This window comes from Caretta caretta, chromosome 1 (genome assembly GCF_965140235.1).
Source record: "Caretta caretta isolate rCarCar2 chromosome 1, rCarCar1.hap1, whole genome shotgun sequence".
Classification (NCBI taxonomy): domain Eukaryota; kingdom Metazoa; phylum Chordata; order Testudines; family Cheloniidae; genus Caretta; species Caretta caretta.
In genome coordinates, this window is record NC_134206.1 from 303,498,929 (window position 1) to 303,515,672 (window position 16,744).

General features: G+C 42.1%; 1 protein-coding gene across 7 annotated transcripts in view; it reads right to left on the minus strand.

The window, feature by feature from the left end:
* DOCK4 (dedicator of cytokinesis 4) overlaps positions 1-16,744 on the minus strand; it is a 414,714-nt gene that overhangs the window by 92,208 nt on the left and 305,762 nt on the right. For all 7 annotated transcript variants that reach the window (XM_048836082.2, XM_048836079.2, XM_048836080.2 and 4 more), the window contains one exon: positions 12,412-12,510. In XM_048836082.2, coding sequence (XP_048692039.1) covers positions 12,412-12,510 — 99 coding nt within the window. The remainder of the gene's footprint in view (positions 1-12,411; positions 12,511-16,744) is intronic.

Below are 16,744 nucleotides of genomic sequence, written 5' to 3' on the forward strand. Positions count from 1 at the left end.
ATGTGTTATTTGAGTGACAGTGACATACAGAAGGGGGAAATTGCAAAGATATTCCAAGTTTTCCACACATACATTTCTACAGAGGTGTTTCCAAGAGCACTTTGCAAGCCAAACCAACATTTCCCAAGTATTACAGAGATCTTAATGTCTCCATGATCATGTCCAGTTTTTATCACTCCTAAAATGTATAAGAGAATCTCCACTTTATGCAGCAGGAGGTCAGAAACAGAGGGGGACACTTATAGGACTGGGCAATAGTAATGAGTAGGCCAGAGACTTTTAACCCCAGCTATCTTGCTTTAGGCAGGTCACTACCTCTCTGCCTCATTCTTTTCATTTGTAAAAATAGCTAATGTTTGTAAACTGCTTTGAGGATACAAAGCACCATTTCTGAGCTAAGTAATCTCAAATAATTTAAATCAGTGAGATAAATGAAATGACAAAATTAAACAGCCACTGTAGAGAGTCTTTCAAATCTTTATAAATAAAAAATTCCTGGACAGGGCATTACTTCCAATGGCCCATTCTTCTTTTGTTTAACACTGTCCGTATTTTTCTAGTAAGCAAAGTGAGCATCACATCATGAAAAATGTGATGCGAGGGATATTATTGGCTGAACAGAATCAATGCAGTACATGACTTTGAGACAATAGTATTTGATTCTGCCTATCTCAACTGTATTGAATTAGCTCCCTATATGCAGATACAGGCTCAGGATATCCAACAGTTCTGAATGCCCAGATGTACATTTCAATAGGTAGGTGATGGACATTGTCTGAAGCTGAGATGGTTCCTGAGAGAAGCACTGTAAAGGGGAGTACAGCAGCTAAGGATGACATTCAAGATGCCAGTGCACAAAAATCTGACAGCAGATTACACTGACCAGACTTTCCCCCCCGCAGCAGCATGCTGAAAAAATCTGTGTTTATGGTATGGAGGGCATCATCTGTCATGGATACCAGGCTAGCTGCATAGCTGTCCCTTCTTGGGGTCTCTCTGAATGAATCCCTCAAAGAGGTCAGGCCTTGGGCCTTTAGCTCTCTGAATTTATCCACTCTCAGGCCTGGTCTACACTGGGGGTGGGGGTGGGAGGGATATGGATCTAAGTTACACAACTTCAGCTATATGAATAATGTAGCTGAAGTCGACTTACTTAGATCTACTCACTGCGGTGTCCTCACTGCGGTGAGTCGACTGCTGACACTCCCCTGTCGACTCCACCTGTGCCTCTCACTCTGGTGCCGTACTGGAGTCGATGGGAGAGTGCTCGGGGGTCTAGACTAGACTAGACTAGACACAATAAACCGACCGCCGCTGGATCGATCGGCCCCTCTGATCCGACGGGTAGTATAGACGTACCCTCAGAGTAGGACCTTGGCTATAGCTTCTTGATACTAATCATATCTAATTCAGCAAGTCCAACTGGGGATGGGCCCTGCCAGGGTTTCTCTTTGGGATCCTGTGATAGCATATGTTTGCAGTGAGACAGAAATGTCTTCTTCAGAACAAAACCTAATTTATTTTGACCAAAAGACACACAACGCTTAGGAAACTATATTTACAATGACAGAGACCTGTATGCATATTCTCCTCCCTAAACTTAGCCTCTCTGCATAGAGAGAGAGATCAAGGGGTCTGGCTTATTCCCCATCTCTGAATTGGGAGAAACAGCCTGTACTGCTTGCAGCCTTTTCCCTCTGTCTGTATCTTGGTCAGATTGGCAGCCTTTTCACTGGTACATCCTGGCCAGTCTCTCAGGTCATCCAAAAAATCCCTCCCTTTTCTAGGGTCTTTGAGGAGCTAGGTTTCCTGATGCCAGGCTTAGCCTTGGGAAGAGTAAAGATGGATTGAGCTAGCTAGGTGAATTTTCCCACCAATTGATGGCCCAGCCATTGTTATCTTAATTCCTTTGAAGCTGTGTATGTGAGGCTGACTTATCCATTTCACTGTTTTACTTTCCTGCCAGCTTCTGTAACCACCTCTTTACAGCCTTCTTTGATATTGCTGTCTGTATTCACTCATACACCATGGAAAACAAAGTCACACAACATAATATAGATATTTTCCTAGTTTGTCGCACCATTTCTGATCAAAATTTGTTCAATGCAGCTTTTTCCTCTCTAAATATGTTTAAGTTAACAACAAAAATCCCACCCTAAAACAAACAAACAAATCAAAAACAAAACATAAAAGCCACACAAGCCTTGGATTTCAAGGGGTCTTAAAATAACAACACATTTAGATACCTTGATTACAATCTGGGTAAACTACACCAGAACAATTATTTTCTAAATTGAATAATTTTAACAGAAAAAACAAGAATATTGCAAATCTGTTTCATAAACCCAGTGACAAATTATATTAAAACAAAAAATGCATTTGAGGTGCCCGATACAGTAATTAAGGTTGTAAATTTGCAGATATATACATATATATGTATGTAAAGCACAACTGCAAATGTCCAAAAAACCTTAATTACTGGGCACCTTAAATGCACTTTTAAAATTTAATATATACATATAAAGCCAGAATAATTCATAGCTAAAAGTGGGAAAAAGGTGAAGCAAGGGGAGAGGAGTAGGAGTAGAGAAACATTTTCCAAAACTGAGCTTTTTGTAATATTTGCTGATAGACTGTAATGTCTTCAAAAGAGTAAATAATCCATAGATAATTTTTATTTTATTTCTTAGAAATCATACAGTGTTTGGTTTTAATTTTTGTTTAGGTTTTTTTATTTTGGTAACACATTTACTCAAGGATCCATTACAGTTTTGTGGGCAAAGGGACAAATGTACATGTATACATTTAGTTACAGCTCAGCTATTGGTGTTTTACTGTCTGGGGCATTAGTTTGCTAGAATCCATCCATATGTCAGCACTACTCCTCCCCAAATACTTAGTGCCAAGCAGTTTAACTCTATAATCACTTTAAAATAAATTCCATAGCACATTTTTTGTCAGAATTATGCCTCCAGGAGACATAGGATAGAAAAGTATGATGGAATTGCTCATTTCTGTTTCATGGTCCCTATATTCCAAAATCCTTATGAGGCATTACTAACAGGTACTACTCACTGCAAATCAATTTCATAATCTAGAATTCCAAATACACTTGCTTTTCCATAAGCTATTGTCTCACACAGCTGTACCAGCCCCAGTGAACACATCATAATGATTCAGGAACAGATTTTAACATTTAAAAAGCATTTCAGCTGGCAGTATAACTGCAGTAACATTTGGTTGGTTGGAGTATAGTTATAATTAATGTCTCGTATATCTCAGATTTTAATTGGCAGCATGGGAGTAGTTTCTTCTTTTTCTATGCTCCAGGCAACCAAACACTGTCTCTTAATAATCCTAACTGAAATTTATATAAACTCTTCCATATTTTACTGCAAGATTCAAGCCACTTCACAAATGTGACATTTTGTGCTATTTCTTCCAGCAGGAATATTCTTTTGTGCCAACAAATGGAATATGTGTACTACTGTGATTCAGTGCAAGGCACAGCCTTTTGAAATAGTGAAGGTCGTTTGTTGATTTCTTCACAAGTGCCTTTGAGCTTTGGTCCATATAGTCTTCTTACACGGAAAAAACCTCCCCAAACTAGGGAAGCCCAGAACTCAAAGCCTACAGGCTAAAGGGATAAATTGGCTTTAAACCACTTTTGCACCCTTCCAATCATGGGCTGCTCTAGGGGCTAGAGCATGGCTATCCTATAGGCCACAATGCTACATCCTGCATCCCTATCCTTGACATGCCACTCCTTCCCCCAGTCCAGCCCTCTCCACTTGGGCTTGTGATGGGGTACTTGGAAGGCAATCCGAGAACTGTCTTCCACAGTGCCTGTGCTGGGGAGAATCCTCCCCAGACTGCAGTTGGGACTTTTAAGATGCCTTTTTATCACTCCAGTCCTCTTACCCATTGTGTGAAGGGCCAGAGCAATGATGAAGATCTCACCCATAGTCTGTAAAATTACTATCCTGTCCTCCTTCAAATCTCTCCTGTATACCCACTCTGTCACTTTGTCCATGGTAAACTATGAATTGATAAAGGTTAGGTAGGCGGCCAGCAGGGACTTCTGAGCTGTGCACATAGCTGGCTTGCTTGTATTGATGTTTCCTATTCCTCCTCCTCTTTCCCACTCCTTCCTAGTTTTTGTAATTCCCACTGTTCCATTTCATCTTAAATTAGATTTGAGCTCTTTGGGGCAGGGACTGTCCTTCCACAATAGTGCTCTGAACCGGACTGGTGCCCCTACACATTATTATAAAATATATACATTAAAAGTTATATATAATTAGTTTGTACTTACTGGTGTCCCTCCTCCCTGCCCCCCCAAAAGAGAAAGAAAGCAGTAGCTCTGCTACTATAAAATTATACTGAAAGGTAAACAAAAATACATACATAATCTTAATTACATAGACTTGAAAGCGATGCTGCCAAATGAAATTGAGTCAGGATAGCTGGCCTTGGTCTGGGTGCTTGTGTTTGCAAGTTTCTTGTGAGCTGCTTTGCTGATAAGTAAAAATTATGAGTTCTTTGCTGCTGTTAGGGAAATTGTTAGCTTATTACAAGTTATTTTGAGTTATGTGCTTTGTTTGGAGAAACCTACAAGGAGTTTAGTTAGTGTGTGCACTTTGGAGAAGCCACGGAGAAGCTTAGACTTTCTACGAGCAAGACGACACTGACATTTATCTCCCCAGCAGCGAGGAAGAAGGCTGGCCACTGGAAACCTGCTGTTGCCACTCACCACCACTTCAGACTTTGAGTAGCTATATTCTGAGGTGCTCTAGACAATTGCTGTTTTAGATGTGTGCTTAAATAAAAACAAGGATTTTTGGGTGGAAGCACTCTTGTGTGCACCAATGATTTATCAGACACAAGTGCTGTGTCCCCCACTGCTTTATTTCTGGACACTGCCTGGAAAATAGAGAATAGTTACCATAGCTTTGAGTTCAGATAACCCTGGCTATCAGCAACATAACAGAGAAATGTCATCAGGTGATAGGTGCTTTTACTTTTTAAAACTTGATTTCATGTTGATGCTGTCTTTTTTTTTTAAACACTACAAACAGCATATCATGAACATTCAGTGGCCAAAATAAAACAAACATAAGAATACAGAGGTAAGTGGCATGATGTAGTTTAGATGGGTATTGGCCTAAAGCATACTTAAGACAAACAAAATGATTAACATATCAAATGAGAGAGAAAGAGAGAAGATTAACACAAAATACTGATTCCTATCTGCACTTTTTCCTTTGAGTTATAAACTTCTTGTGTTGTATTTGTCATAGTCAAGTGAAATTATAAAAAAAACAAAAAAACTTGTGGGGTTATTTCAATTTCAGAAGTGCAGGTATGCCGCTCATGTGTACTGAACATATTCTCAGTGAAATCAGCAGCAAAGCTTGCATTGACTTTGATGGGAGTAGGGTCCATCTCGTGGAGAGTAAAAGATGTTCGAGATAAGTTCCTGGGACCTGTTCACTTTGAGGACTGACATAGCTGACTATGGCTGCTTTCTAAATGTCTCTGTATAATAACAGGGGAGTCGGGGTTAGGGGGTGGTTGGGAATACAAATGTGTTTCAAACCAAGAACTAAACACCACTCAAACAATAATCCTAGACATTTTCAATTTTGCATTCCTGAAGCATGAATAAACTCAAAACCATTTTGCCCGGTAAGTACTTATAAACTATACATTTCCATATTTCATGCAGACTCAAAACCTCTGGAAATAAACTCCTAAAACTAAATCCTCATTGGAATCAGCAACAAAAAACAGTGTCTTAAAATTAAGTAGGAATATAAACCTTAACAAAATTCTTACCCAACTTAGTTGCCCAATTCTACACAACATACATTAATTACCACCTTGGACTAATTACAGCTACTACAGCAGGTGAAAATTTGTATTAAATCAAGAAATGTAATACAGATTACCGCTCACAGAAAATATCTCAGTATAAGAAAGCAACATCTTTCTGAACCAATTCATCCCAGAGATGATCTCTCAACATCATCTTATTTGTTCTACAAATATAACATGGAACAGAGAAAACTTCATCCAGACATCTCTAACTGTAAACAAAATACATTTTGATAAACTTTAATCTCAGTCTTGACTGTGCCCATTAAAGAATACATAGTACTTTTCACAAGAATGTGGTGCATACCTCTCAAGGGCCATGCATTATTTGGGACCTCCAGCACCTGGCCCTGATTGTTAAAGCAGTCCCACAGTCCTGCATTGCAACTGCAAAGTCCCTGGCAGGCTGATGTCCCTCGAAGTACTGGAGGTTCTTGAGATTGGACATGAGATTCTGAGGCCCTTGGCCCAACCATGAGCATTTGACTTTCCTCTGCCCACAGCATCCTAAGAGATGGAGTCTCCCACAAGAGGAAACCAAGCAATCGTAGAGTGGTGTGGAACTACTACTCACAGAATGCACCATGCTGTCACCACCACCACTCTCATCTGCCTTCTCCTTTGTTCCTCCCCTGCTTAGTAGTCTCTGCACAAAGCCCTGCTCAAAAAGTGTTGGTTCATCAGGGGACCCTGAGTCACACCATTGCAAAGGGGGACAAGGACATCTCCCAGGGAACAGATACTGTGAAATATACTGTCATAAATATAAAGGGAAGGGTAAACACCTTTAAAATCCCTCCTGGCCAGAGGAAAAACCCTTTCACCTGTAAAGGGTTAAGAAGCTAGGATAACCTCGCTGGCACCTGACCAAAATGACCAATGAGGAGACAACATACTTTCAAAAGCTGGGCGGAGGGAGAAACAAAGCCTCTCTGTCTGTCTGTCTGTGTGATGCTTTTGCCGGGGACAGAACAGGAATGGAGTCTTAGAACTTAGTAAGTAATCTAGCCAGATATGCGTTAGATTCTGATTCCTTTAAATGGCTGAGAAAATAAGCTGTGCTGAATGGAATGGATATTCCTGTTTTTGTGTCTTTTTGTAACTTAAGGTTTTGCCTAGAGGGATTCTCTATGTTTTGAATCTAATTACGCTGTACAGTATTTACCATCCTGATTTTACAGAGATTATTCTTTTTACTTTTTCTTCTATTAAAATTCTTCTTTTAAGAAACTGAATGCTTTTTCATTGTTCTTAAGATCCAAGGGTTTGGGTCTGTGGCCACCTATGCAAATTGGTGAGGATTTTTTATCAAACCTTCCCCAGGAAAAGGGGTGTAACGTTTGGGAGGATTTTGGGGGGAAAGACGTTTCCAAACAGACTCTTTCCTAGTAATATACCATTTAGACGTTTGATAGTGGCAGCGAAAGTCCAAGGGCAAAAGGTAAAATAGTTTGTACCTTGGGGAAGTTTTAACCTCAGCTGGTAAAAGTAAGTTTAGGAGGTTTTCATGCAGGTCCCCACATCTGTATCCTAGAGTTCAGAGTGGGGAAGGAACCCTGACATATACACTGCATTCTATACGCCTCACCTCAGGGAAGACAGACAGAGTAATATACTGTGTGTGTTACACCCTTCACACCCCCACTAGGCAGTAGATGATGAGCAACAGAATACCCCTGCCATCTGCCGGGCAATAGTAATTGAGTAATTTGTGTGTGTGTACTCTGCAGAGAGTTCCCTTCCTTCTCATGCTCCAGAAACAACCAAGCGATATATTGTGTGCAACATTCCTCTCAAAGCATCTATTCCTTGTGACCTTTTATTTTATTGTAAATAATGGCTTTCTACTTAATGTATGCTTTAGTTCACAGAATCATTATTTAGTTTCATTATAATATGTTCCAGGCCTTTTGTATAGGTGTACATTTTTTTAAAAAAATTAAGGAATAAAAAATTTTATGTCCCTCATTCTCTCTCATATTTCATGGTGAGCTGTCCCTCATTTTGAGGGTTACTGCCTTTCTTTTCAGAGTCTGGGGGTTGACCAGTATGATGGAACGTTAGAACTGACACTTAAGGGATCCCAACTATTATAGCACCATGTAGTAACTAGTGCATACAGAAACAGTACGACTTTTCAAAATTTACTAGATTAAGATATTGTAAATGAAATTACTGGTAAAATCCTATTGAAAGTTTAGTGAACTCTCTGGCTGTTATTCACCATTACGGCAGATTCACCATTTCATTACAGAACTGAAGTCCTCCAAGTAGGAACATATACTAACTCCAAGAAGGCTCACTAGTGGACCCCCCACGGCTGCACAGCGAGTGAGTGGTCGAAGAGTGGATGTGTAAGAACACTCCACACTCTTTGCGTGCCACAAATTGGGGCTCCTCACCAGTTCCACATGGTCCAGAATGGAGGTGTTTGGGGTGTGGCAAATAAGTCCACAATAATGTGGATCCAATTGATAGAAGCTCCTATGTAGGGGGGTTCCAGTTCCTGTTCCACTCCATGGCCTGGATTAGGCAAACACAGAAAGGATGCAAGGATGCCACATACTCTGCCCCTAAATTCTGTCCTCAGTTGATGGTATTCTTTTGATGACTTGATGCAAAGAGTCGTTAAATGTATCCTTTTCCTTGGGGCTTGATTTGAGTGTTGGTGCATAAGCACTAATGATGTTCACAGAGCCGATGGTCGTCTGGAAGTTCAAGTGAGATGATATGCTCTGACTTCCCAATGGGTGTTTTTAGGAGCTTTACCCAATTGTTTCTCACAGTGAAACTGACACCATGCAGATGATTTTCTTCACTGCTTTTACCTTGTCAAAAGAAGGTATAATTGGCCTCTTGGACAGAACTAGCATCTCCAAGTCTTGTTTCCTGGAGTGCTTCAATGTCAACATTGAGTTTGTACAGCACAGTACAGCAGTATAGTCTATCAAAGCTAACTTCCGCATGCTACTTTTGTATTGTAGGTCGTGACTGTCTGTCAATCCTGGACACATGGTCCTGACATTCCAGCTTCCAAGCTGGGAAGTTCTTGGTTTTTTATTTTTGCCAGGTGCAAGATTTTGGTCTGCCTTTCAATTTTTGGTCTAGTCCCATGCGCTCCATGAGGCAGACATACCATGCTGGGTCAGCACCTAGCTGTCTGGGAGCTGGTCAGCTTTATGTGGGCGGGGCTGACCAATGGAACGCAGTGATTCTTCCCACCATCGAAGGTGATCTGTGGAGCCCTCCTCTACGCCAATCAAGTGAGAGTTTATAACCTGTAACTGCCACCTTCTGTGTTGTGTCCATGCTGCCAGAAAGGATGGAGTATCCTCTCCATGTGATGTGGCTGCAATAGCCTGGCTGCTTTGCCCATGTATCAGTGTCCCCCTCTCGACTTCATTGGTTTGTACCAAAGGAATGATGGGAGTTGATATATTTGGAACCAGCTACGCTGCAGGAGATCTTCCCTCTCCCAGTGCAAAGGAGATCTTCCTTATGCCCTCCTTTTGGGGCTCCACTCCTCGATTGGTTATCAGACACAGCTGAAGGGCCCAATCTATCCTGTGTGGATGTGGTTGGCAAAAACACTGAGTGAATTTGCTCATCCGCCTTTTGTACATCGCCTTTGTGGACCTAACCAAAGCATTCGACACAGTCAGCAGAGTAGGTCTATTTGCAATACTAGATGCCCACCAACCCTGTTAAGTCTTATAAGTTCATTCAACAGCATGAGAGCAACTGTCCAGTTTGACGGGTCCACTTTGGACAGCTTTCAGATGGAAAGCGGAGGGAAACAAGAATGTGTTTTTGCCCCTACACTCTTTGGAATCTTCTTCTCGGTACTCTTGAACTGTGTGTTTAAGGACAGGAAAGACTGAATGCATTTCCACACAAGATTGGATAGGAAACTCTTCAACCTGTCCTGACTAAAGTCCAAGACCAAAGTTAAAAAGGTGCTAATCAGGGAACTTCTATTCACTCATGATGCTGCCGTCATAGCCCATGATGAAGATCTACTACAAGAACTCATGGACCGCCTTTCAGATGCTTGTCAGGCATTTGCTCTCATCATCAGCATTAAGAAAATGGTTGTGTTAGGACAGGGGGTTCCACAAGATCCTTCAATCACCTTAAATACAAACCAGCCAGTAGTAGTCCAAAAGTTCAGCTGTTTAGGTTCTACAGTGACCACCATCCATCTCATTGGATGAAGAACTAACTGTTTGCATTGGAAAGGCTGCTACCACCTTTAGCAGACTAACTAAAAAAGCATGGAACAACTCAAAGCTTACCATCAGGACCAAAATCGTAGCGTTCCAAGCTTGTGTTCTCTCAGCACTCTCATGTATGATGGGGAAACATGGACAACTTATGCTCATCAGGAGAAAAGATTAAACAGTTTCCACCTACGCTGTTTCCACTGCATACTCAACACCAAATGGCAAGATAAAGTCACCAATGCAGAGGTTCATCAAAGGGCAAATTTACCAACTGTGACAGCTCTGCTCAAGCAAAGATGACTGCACAGGCTGGGCTATCTGAGTATGTTGGAAGATGGATGCATACCCAAGGACATGCTATACGGGGAGCTATCAGATGGAACAAGAACAGGACATCACAAGCTTCATTATAAAGACACATGCAAATTAGATATGAAGAAATTTGGAATTGATCCTGACCAATGGAAAATCTTGGCAAGTGATTGTAACAAGTGTCGCCATCATCTCCAACAGGGTATCAAAGTCCATGACAGAAGCTGGATCCTACAGCTTGAAGGAAAAAGAGCCCATAGGAAGCCAGCAGCTCCCAACCAAGACACATACATTTGCAATAACTGTTAAAGATCGTGCAAATCTCGGATTGGACTATTCAATCACATGAGACATTGAAAAACCATCTACACCATAGGCTGCAATTCCCAGCATCTCTCATAGACAAGAGGATGCTAATAAATAATAATAATAATAATAATAAAAGTTCTGTCCTCAGACAGCCACAGTTTACACAGGCGTAGTGCTACAAGGAGAAGGGGTGAATATTACCCTCTACGCATAAACTACGATCCCCCAAGAAACTTCCACTGTGTCTGACGATCCCCTAAGAAACTTCCACTGTGTCTAGAAACTGCAATAATGATGGTTTTTCTTTATCAAAATTAAAAATGGAAGTAACTCAGGCATTCTACCAATAGTATAATAGCTTACATTAAAATAATGTAAACATAAGCAACATGCTAATCTCCCTGTGCACATGAGTGAAGTCAGCCGTCGTACTGGAAGATGCTAGGATAATATCTACTGTGACAGGGTGGGGCCAGATAGCTACAGGAGAGGAATAGAAGGCAGATATATTAGCCCCAGGTTAAGTAGGTCCCTTTCCCCTGGATAAGGTAACAGGGAAGGTTCCAGAACAATCAGGAGCCTTCTGGAGACAATTAAGACAGACAGGCTGATTAGAACACCTGCAGCCAATCAAGAAGCTGCTAGAATCAATTAAGGCAGGCTAATCAAGGCACCTGGGTTTAAAAAGGAGCTCACTTCAGTTTGTGGTGTGTGTGCAAGGAGCTGGGAGCAAGAGGTGCAAGAAGTTGAGAGTGAGAAGGCGTACTACTGGAAGACTGAGAAGTACAAGCATTATCAGACATCAGGAGGAAGGTCCTGTGGTGAAAATAAAGAAGATGTTGGGAGGAGGCCATGGGGAAGTAGCCCAGGGAATTGTAGCTATTGCACAGCTGTTCCAGGAGGCACTCTAGACATCTGCATTCCACAGGGCCCTGGGCTGGAACCCAGAGTAGAGGGTGTGCCCGGGTTCCCCCCCAACCTCCCAACTCCTGGTCAGACACAGAAGTCGTCGAACTGGACTGTAGCTTCAGAAAAACGGCCAAGATGAGGGCTGCCGTGAAGCTCCAAGGTGAGCAAATCCGCCAATAAGCGCAAGATCCACCAAGGTAGAGGAGGAACTTTGTCATACTACTCACTATGGAGGGTCCTGGCACTTATAGTGGACAGTGTCAGGGATCTACAGGGTTTCATGAGCTATACGTAGAGGTCTGTTCTTTCTGAATCTGGTACTAGTGTGAGTATATTTTCTTTAAGCTGCCAGTCTGTCATTGCACCATGTCACATCAATTAAACTGTGGCTGATAGGAAAAATCCAGGAGAGTTTTGTCTCCCTAGATGGAGGTTTTTCATATTTGTAACTTGGATTGTGATTAGTTTATTCGCTGTGATGGGGTTAGAGAATGAGGAAAGGGCTATAACACTATTCTATAGTTTTCCTTTCCCCATTCCTACCAGCTTTAAGTACAGAAACGACAAAATCCTACCCACAGCCACAAAAATTCCCCTGAGTAAACATGAATGAAAAAACTTATGTAGCTATTAGTTCTCATCAGTGTGTCAGAGAAACAGATTATATTTAAACATCAACATACCCCTGAACTGAGACAGGGGAGTTCCTGAACAGAGGCAGAAAAAGAAGAAGAAGAGGAGAGAACATTTAAACGCATAAAACTGAAGATCTGTTACTTACTCTCAGGTCATCCTTTGTGCTGAATCTATCAAGAAGTTGCTGGTAATGTCTATCGGTCATTTGTCGTAATAGTGACAAGAGACAGGAAACAAATTCCCCCTAATGCAAATCAAGAGAGGAAATGTTATACCTCAAGCCCAAAATATAGAAAACATCAGAACAATCACATTATGAAACTCTTAAAAACAAATTAGTAATCTAAAGAAAATGAGCACTGCAAAGGCTGAAACAATTTTCAAAGACATTTCTTGATATTTTGTGTACTATTTTCTTATTAATAAAAATAGGGCTATAATCCTTTAAAATGTCGTATTTTACCTATGGATTTGCTTCCCACTTACATACTTTTGTTTTCCAAATGCAATTTCCTCTACGTGAATCAGTTCAAAAGCAACTAAAACAATACAAGCATGACATGAAAAAGTAATCAATATAAGCTGATAGCATGTTTACATAATAATGAATTGTTTCCCTTGCATCTATATTTATGCATCTAGTTTACATTGCAAAAATTCCATCTCTTCCTGACTGTTTGCTTTTGAAAGAAAACATAAATAAAAATATATTGCAACAATTCTGGGAAGAACTCTTGTTTACCTGTGGGGAGGGAAATGAGGAGGGAGATCATAGGAAGGAGAAAAAGAAGGACAAAAAATTTTGAAGTATTTTTAAACACTGTTTTTGTAGTTTGCCAGCCCATATATTTTGGGTAGATTTTTCCCTCTCTTATTTAAAATTTGAATTTTTGAAATACTAATGCTGTGTCTTCACCGCAAAATGAAATAGCGAACTAAAGTTGAGAGTGCGCAGGCACTATAGTTTTTACCTAGATGTTGCTAGTCGAGATCAACCCCAGTGGGGCTGGGTGGGGGTGGAGGGAGAAGGGTATTTGTTTTATCTTGACTAGTGACACCAAGATAAAAAAAAATACCTGTGCCTTGTCTCTACTAGGATTTTACACAGAGAGGGCTCTCAGATAGTAAACACCTTTTTTTGCAGAAAGACGTAGCCTCAGATTATTATACTAATAGCCTGGGATAGTTTGTTTCTCAACCTTCGGCCCCCCAAGCATAATCACCCAGCCTACCACTAGTACCTTGTAAACAGGAAGCATCTTTAAATGATCCTTTAAATCATCTTTAAATGATCAGATTATATCCTATATTCCTGATCCTTGCTGATGATCTGATCATGAAGCTTTTATAATATTTAAAAATATTTTATATTTCATTATATCTGCAGAGATTCAAGATGAATGTAATGTATCTCAATACGGTGTACAAAAGGAAAAAATGGTGGTCTGATTAGATTAGCTGTTTAAAAAAACAACTACACGTTTCTGTGACTGCTGTTCTCCTTCAGTTACAAGCCAAGACCCCTGTGTGTCATTAGGTTACTTAGCATAAATAAACAGTGGAGTAAGTAAAAATGGCCTTATCTTACTTTAATCACAGCTAGATCAACACATTTGAACATGAATCTCAAATACACATTCTTTAAATAAAATGAACTGTGCAAACTTTTCTTTTTGTTTCTATGTTTAGACCCTTCTAATCACTTACACTGCATATCTTCTGTGACCCCATATTAACTTTATATTACAGATAACACACTGAAGTTAAAATAATACACTACAACATCAAAATTACATTTTATAGTTCCACATTGTTACTATATGGTACACAACTTGATTTTCAAATGGGACAGAAGTTGTAGCCAAGATTTTTTTAATGGGTTCTTAAAGCTGAGTTCCTAGTTCAGCCATAGCCCTGGTCTACACTAGGACTTTAGCTCGAATTTAGCAGCATTAAATCGATGTAAACCTGCACCCCTCCACACGATGAAGCCCTTTATTTCGACTTAAAGGGCTCTTAAAATCGATTTCCTTACTCCACCCCTGACAAGTGGATTAGGGCTTAAATCGGCCTTGCCGGCTCGAATTTGGGGTACTGTGGACACAATTCGACGGTATTGGCCTCCGGGAGCTATCCCAGAGTGCTCCATTGTGACCGCTCTGGACAGCACTCTCAACTCAGATGCACTGGCCAGGTAGACAGGAAATGAACCGCAAACTTTTGAATCTCATTTCCTGTTTGGCCAGCGTGGCAAGCTGCAGGTGACCATGCAGAGCTCATCAGCAGAGGTGACCATGATGGAGTCCCAGAATCGCAAAAGAGCTCCAGCATGGACCGAACAGGAGGTACGGGATCTGATCGCTGTATGGGGAGAGGAATCCGTGCTATCAGAACTCCATTCCAGTTTTCGAAATGCCAAAACCTTTGTCAAAATCTCCCAGGGCATGAAGGACAGAGGCCATAACAGGGACCCGAAGCAGTGCCGCATGAAACTGAAGGAGCTGAGGCAAGCCTACCAGAAAGGCGAACGGCGGCTCCGGGTCAGAGCCCCAAACATGCCGCTTCTATGACGAGCTGCATGCCATTTTAGGGGGTTCAGCCACCACTACCCCAGCCGTGTTGTTTGACTCCTTCAATGGAGATGGAGGCAATATGGAAGCAGGTTTTGGGGACGAAGAAGATGATGATGATGATGAGGTTGTAGATAGCTCACAGCAAGCAAGTGGAGAAACCGGTTTTCCCGACAGCCAGGAACTGTTTCTCACCCTGGACCTGGAGCCAGTACCCTCCGAACCCACCCAAGGCTGCCTCCTGGACCCAGCAGGCGGAGAAGGGACCTCTGGTGAGTATACCTTTTAAAATACTATAAATAGTTTAAAAGCAAGCATGTGAAAGGATTACTTTGCCCTGGCATTTGTGGCTCTCCTGGATGTACTCCCAAAGCCTTTGCAAAAGGTTTCTGGGGAGGGCAGCCTTATTGCGTCCTTCATGGTAGGACACTTTACCACTCCAGGCCAGTAACACGTACTCGGGAATCATTGTAGAACAAAGCATTGCAGTGTATGTTTGCTGGCATTCAAACAACATCCGTTCTTTATCTCTCTGTGTTATCCTCAGGAGAGTGGTAATTCATGGTCACCTGGTTGAAATAGAGTGCTTTTCTTCAGGGGACACTCAGAGGAGCCCATTCCTGCTGGGCTGTTTGCCTGTGGCTAAACAGAAATGTTCCCCGCTGTTAGCCACAGGGAGGGGGGAAGGTTGAGGGGGTAGCCACGCGGTGGGGGGAGGCAAAATGCGACCTTGTAACGAAAGCACATGTGCTATGTCCATAATGTTAACAGCAAGGTTTACCCTGAAAGAGCGTAGCCTCTGTTTTATAAAATGTGTCTTTTTAAATACCGCTGCCCCTTTTTCTTTCTCCACCAGCTGCATGTGTTTCAATGACCACAGGATCTTCTCCTTCCCAGAGGCTAGTGAAGCTTAGAAAGTAAAAAAAAACGCACTTGCGATGAAATGTTCTCCGAGCTCATGCTGTCCTCCCACACTGACAGAGCACAGATGAATGCGTGGAGGCAAATAATGTCAGAGTGCAGGAAAGCATAAAATGACCGGGAGGAGAGGTGGCGGGCTGAAGAGAGGGCTGAAGCTCAAATGTGGCGGCAGCGTGATGAGAGGAGGCAGGATTCAATGCTGAGGCTGCTGGAGGACCAAACCAGTATGCTCCAGTGTATGGTTGAGCTGCAGCAAAGGCAGCTGGAGCACAGACTGCCACTACAGCCCCTGTGTAACCAATTGCCCTCCTCCCCAAGTTCCACAGCCTCCACACCCAGATGCCCAAGAACGCGGTAGGGGGCCACCGGCCAACCAGCCACTCCATACCAGAGGATTGCCCAAAAAACAGAAGGCTGGCATTCAATAAATTTTAAAGTTGTAAACTTTTAAAGTGCTGTGTGGCATTTTCCTTCCCTCCTCCACCACCCCTCCTGGGCTACCTTGGTAGTCATCCACCTATTTGTGTGATGAATGAATAAAGAATGCATGAATGTGAAGCAACAATGACTTTATTGCCTCTGCAAGCGGTGATTGAAGGGAGGAGGGGAGGGTGGTTAGCTTACAGGGAAGTAGAGTGAACCAAGGGGCGGGTGGCTTCATCAAGGAGAAACAAACAGAACTTTCACACCGTAGCCTGGCCAGTCATGAAACTGGTTTTCAAAGCTTCTCTGATGCGTACCGCGCCCTCCTGTGCTCTTCTAACCGCCCTGGTGTCTGGCTGCGCGTAACCAGCAGCCAGGGGATTTGCCTCAACCTCCCACCCCGCCATAAACATCTCCCCCTTACTCTCAAAGATATTGTGGAGCACACAGCAAGCATTAATAACAGTGGGAATATTGGTTTCGCTGAGGTCTAAGCGAGTCAGTAAACTGCACCAGCGCGCCTTTAAACGTCCAAATGCACATTCTACCACCATTCTGCACTTG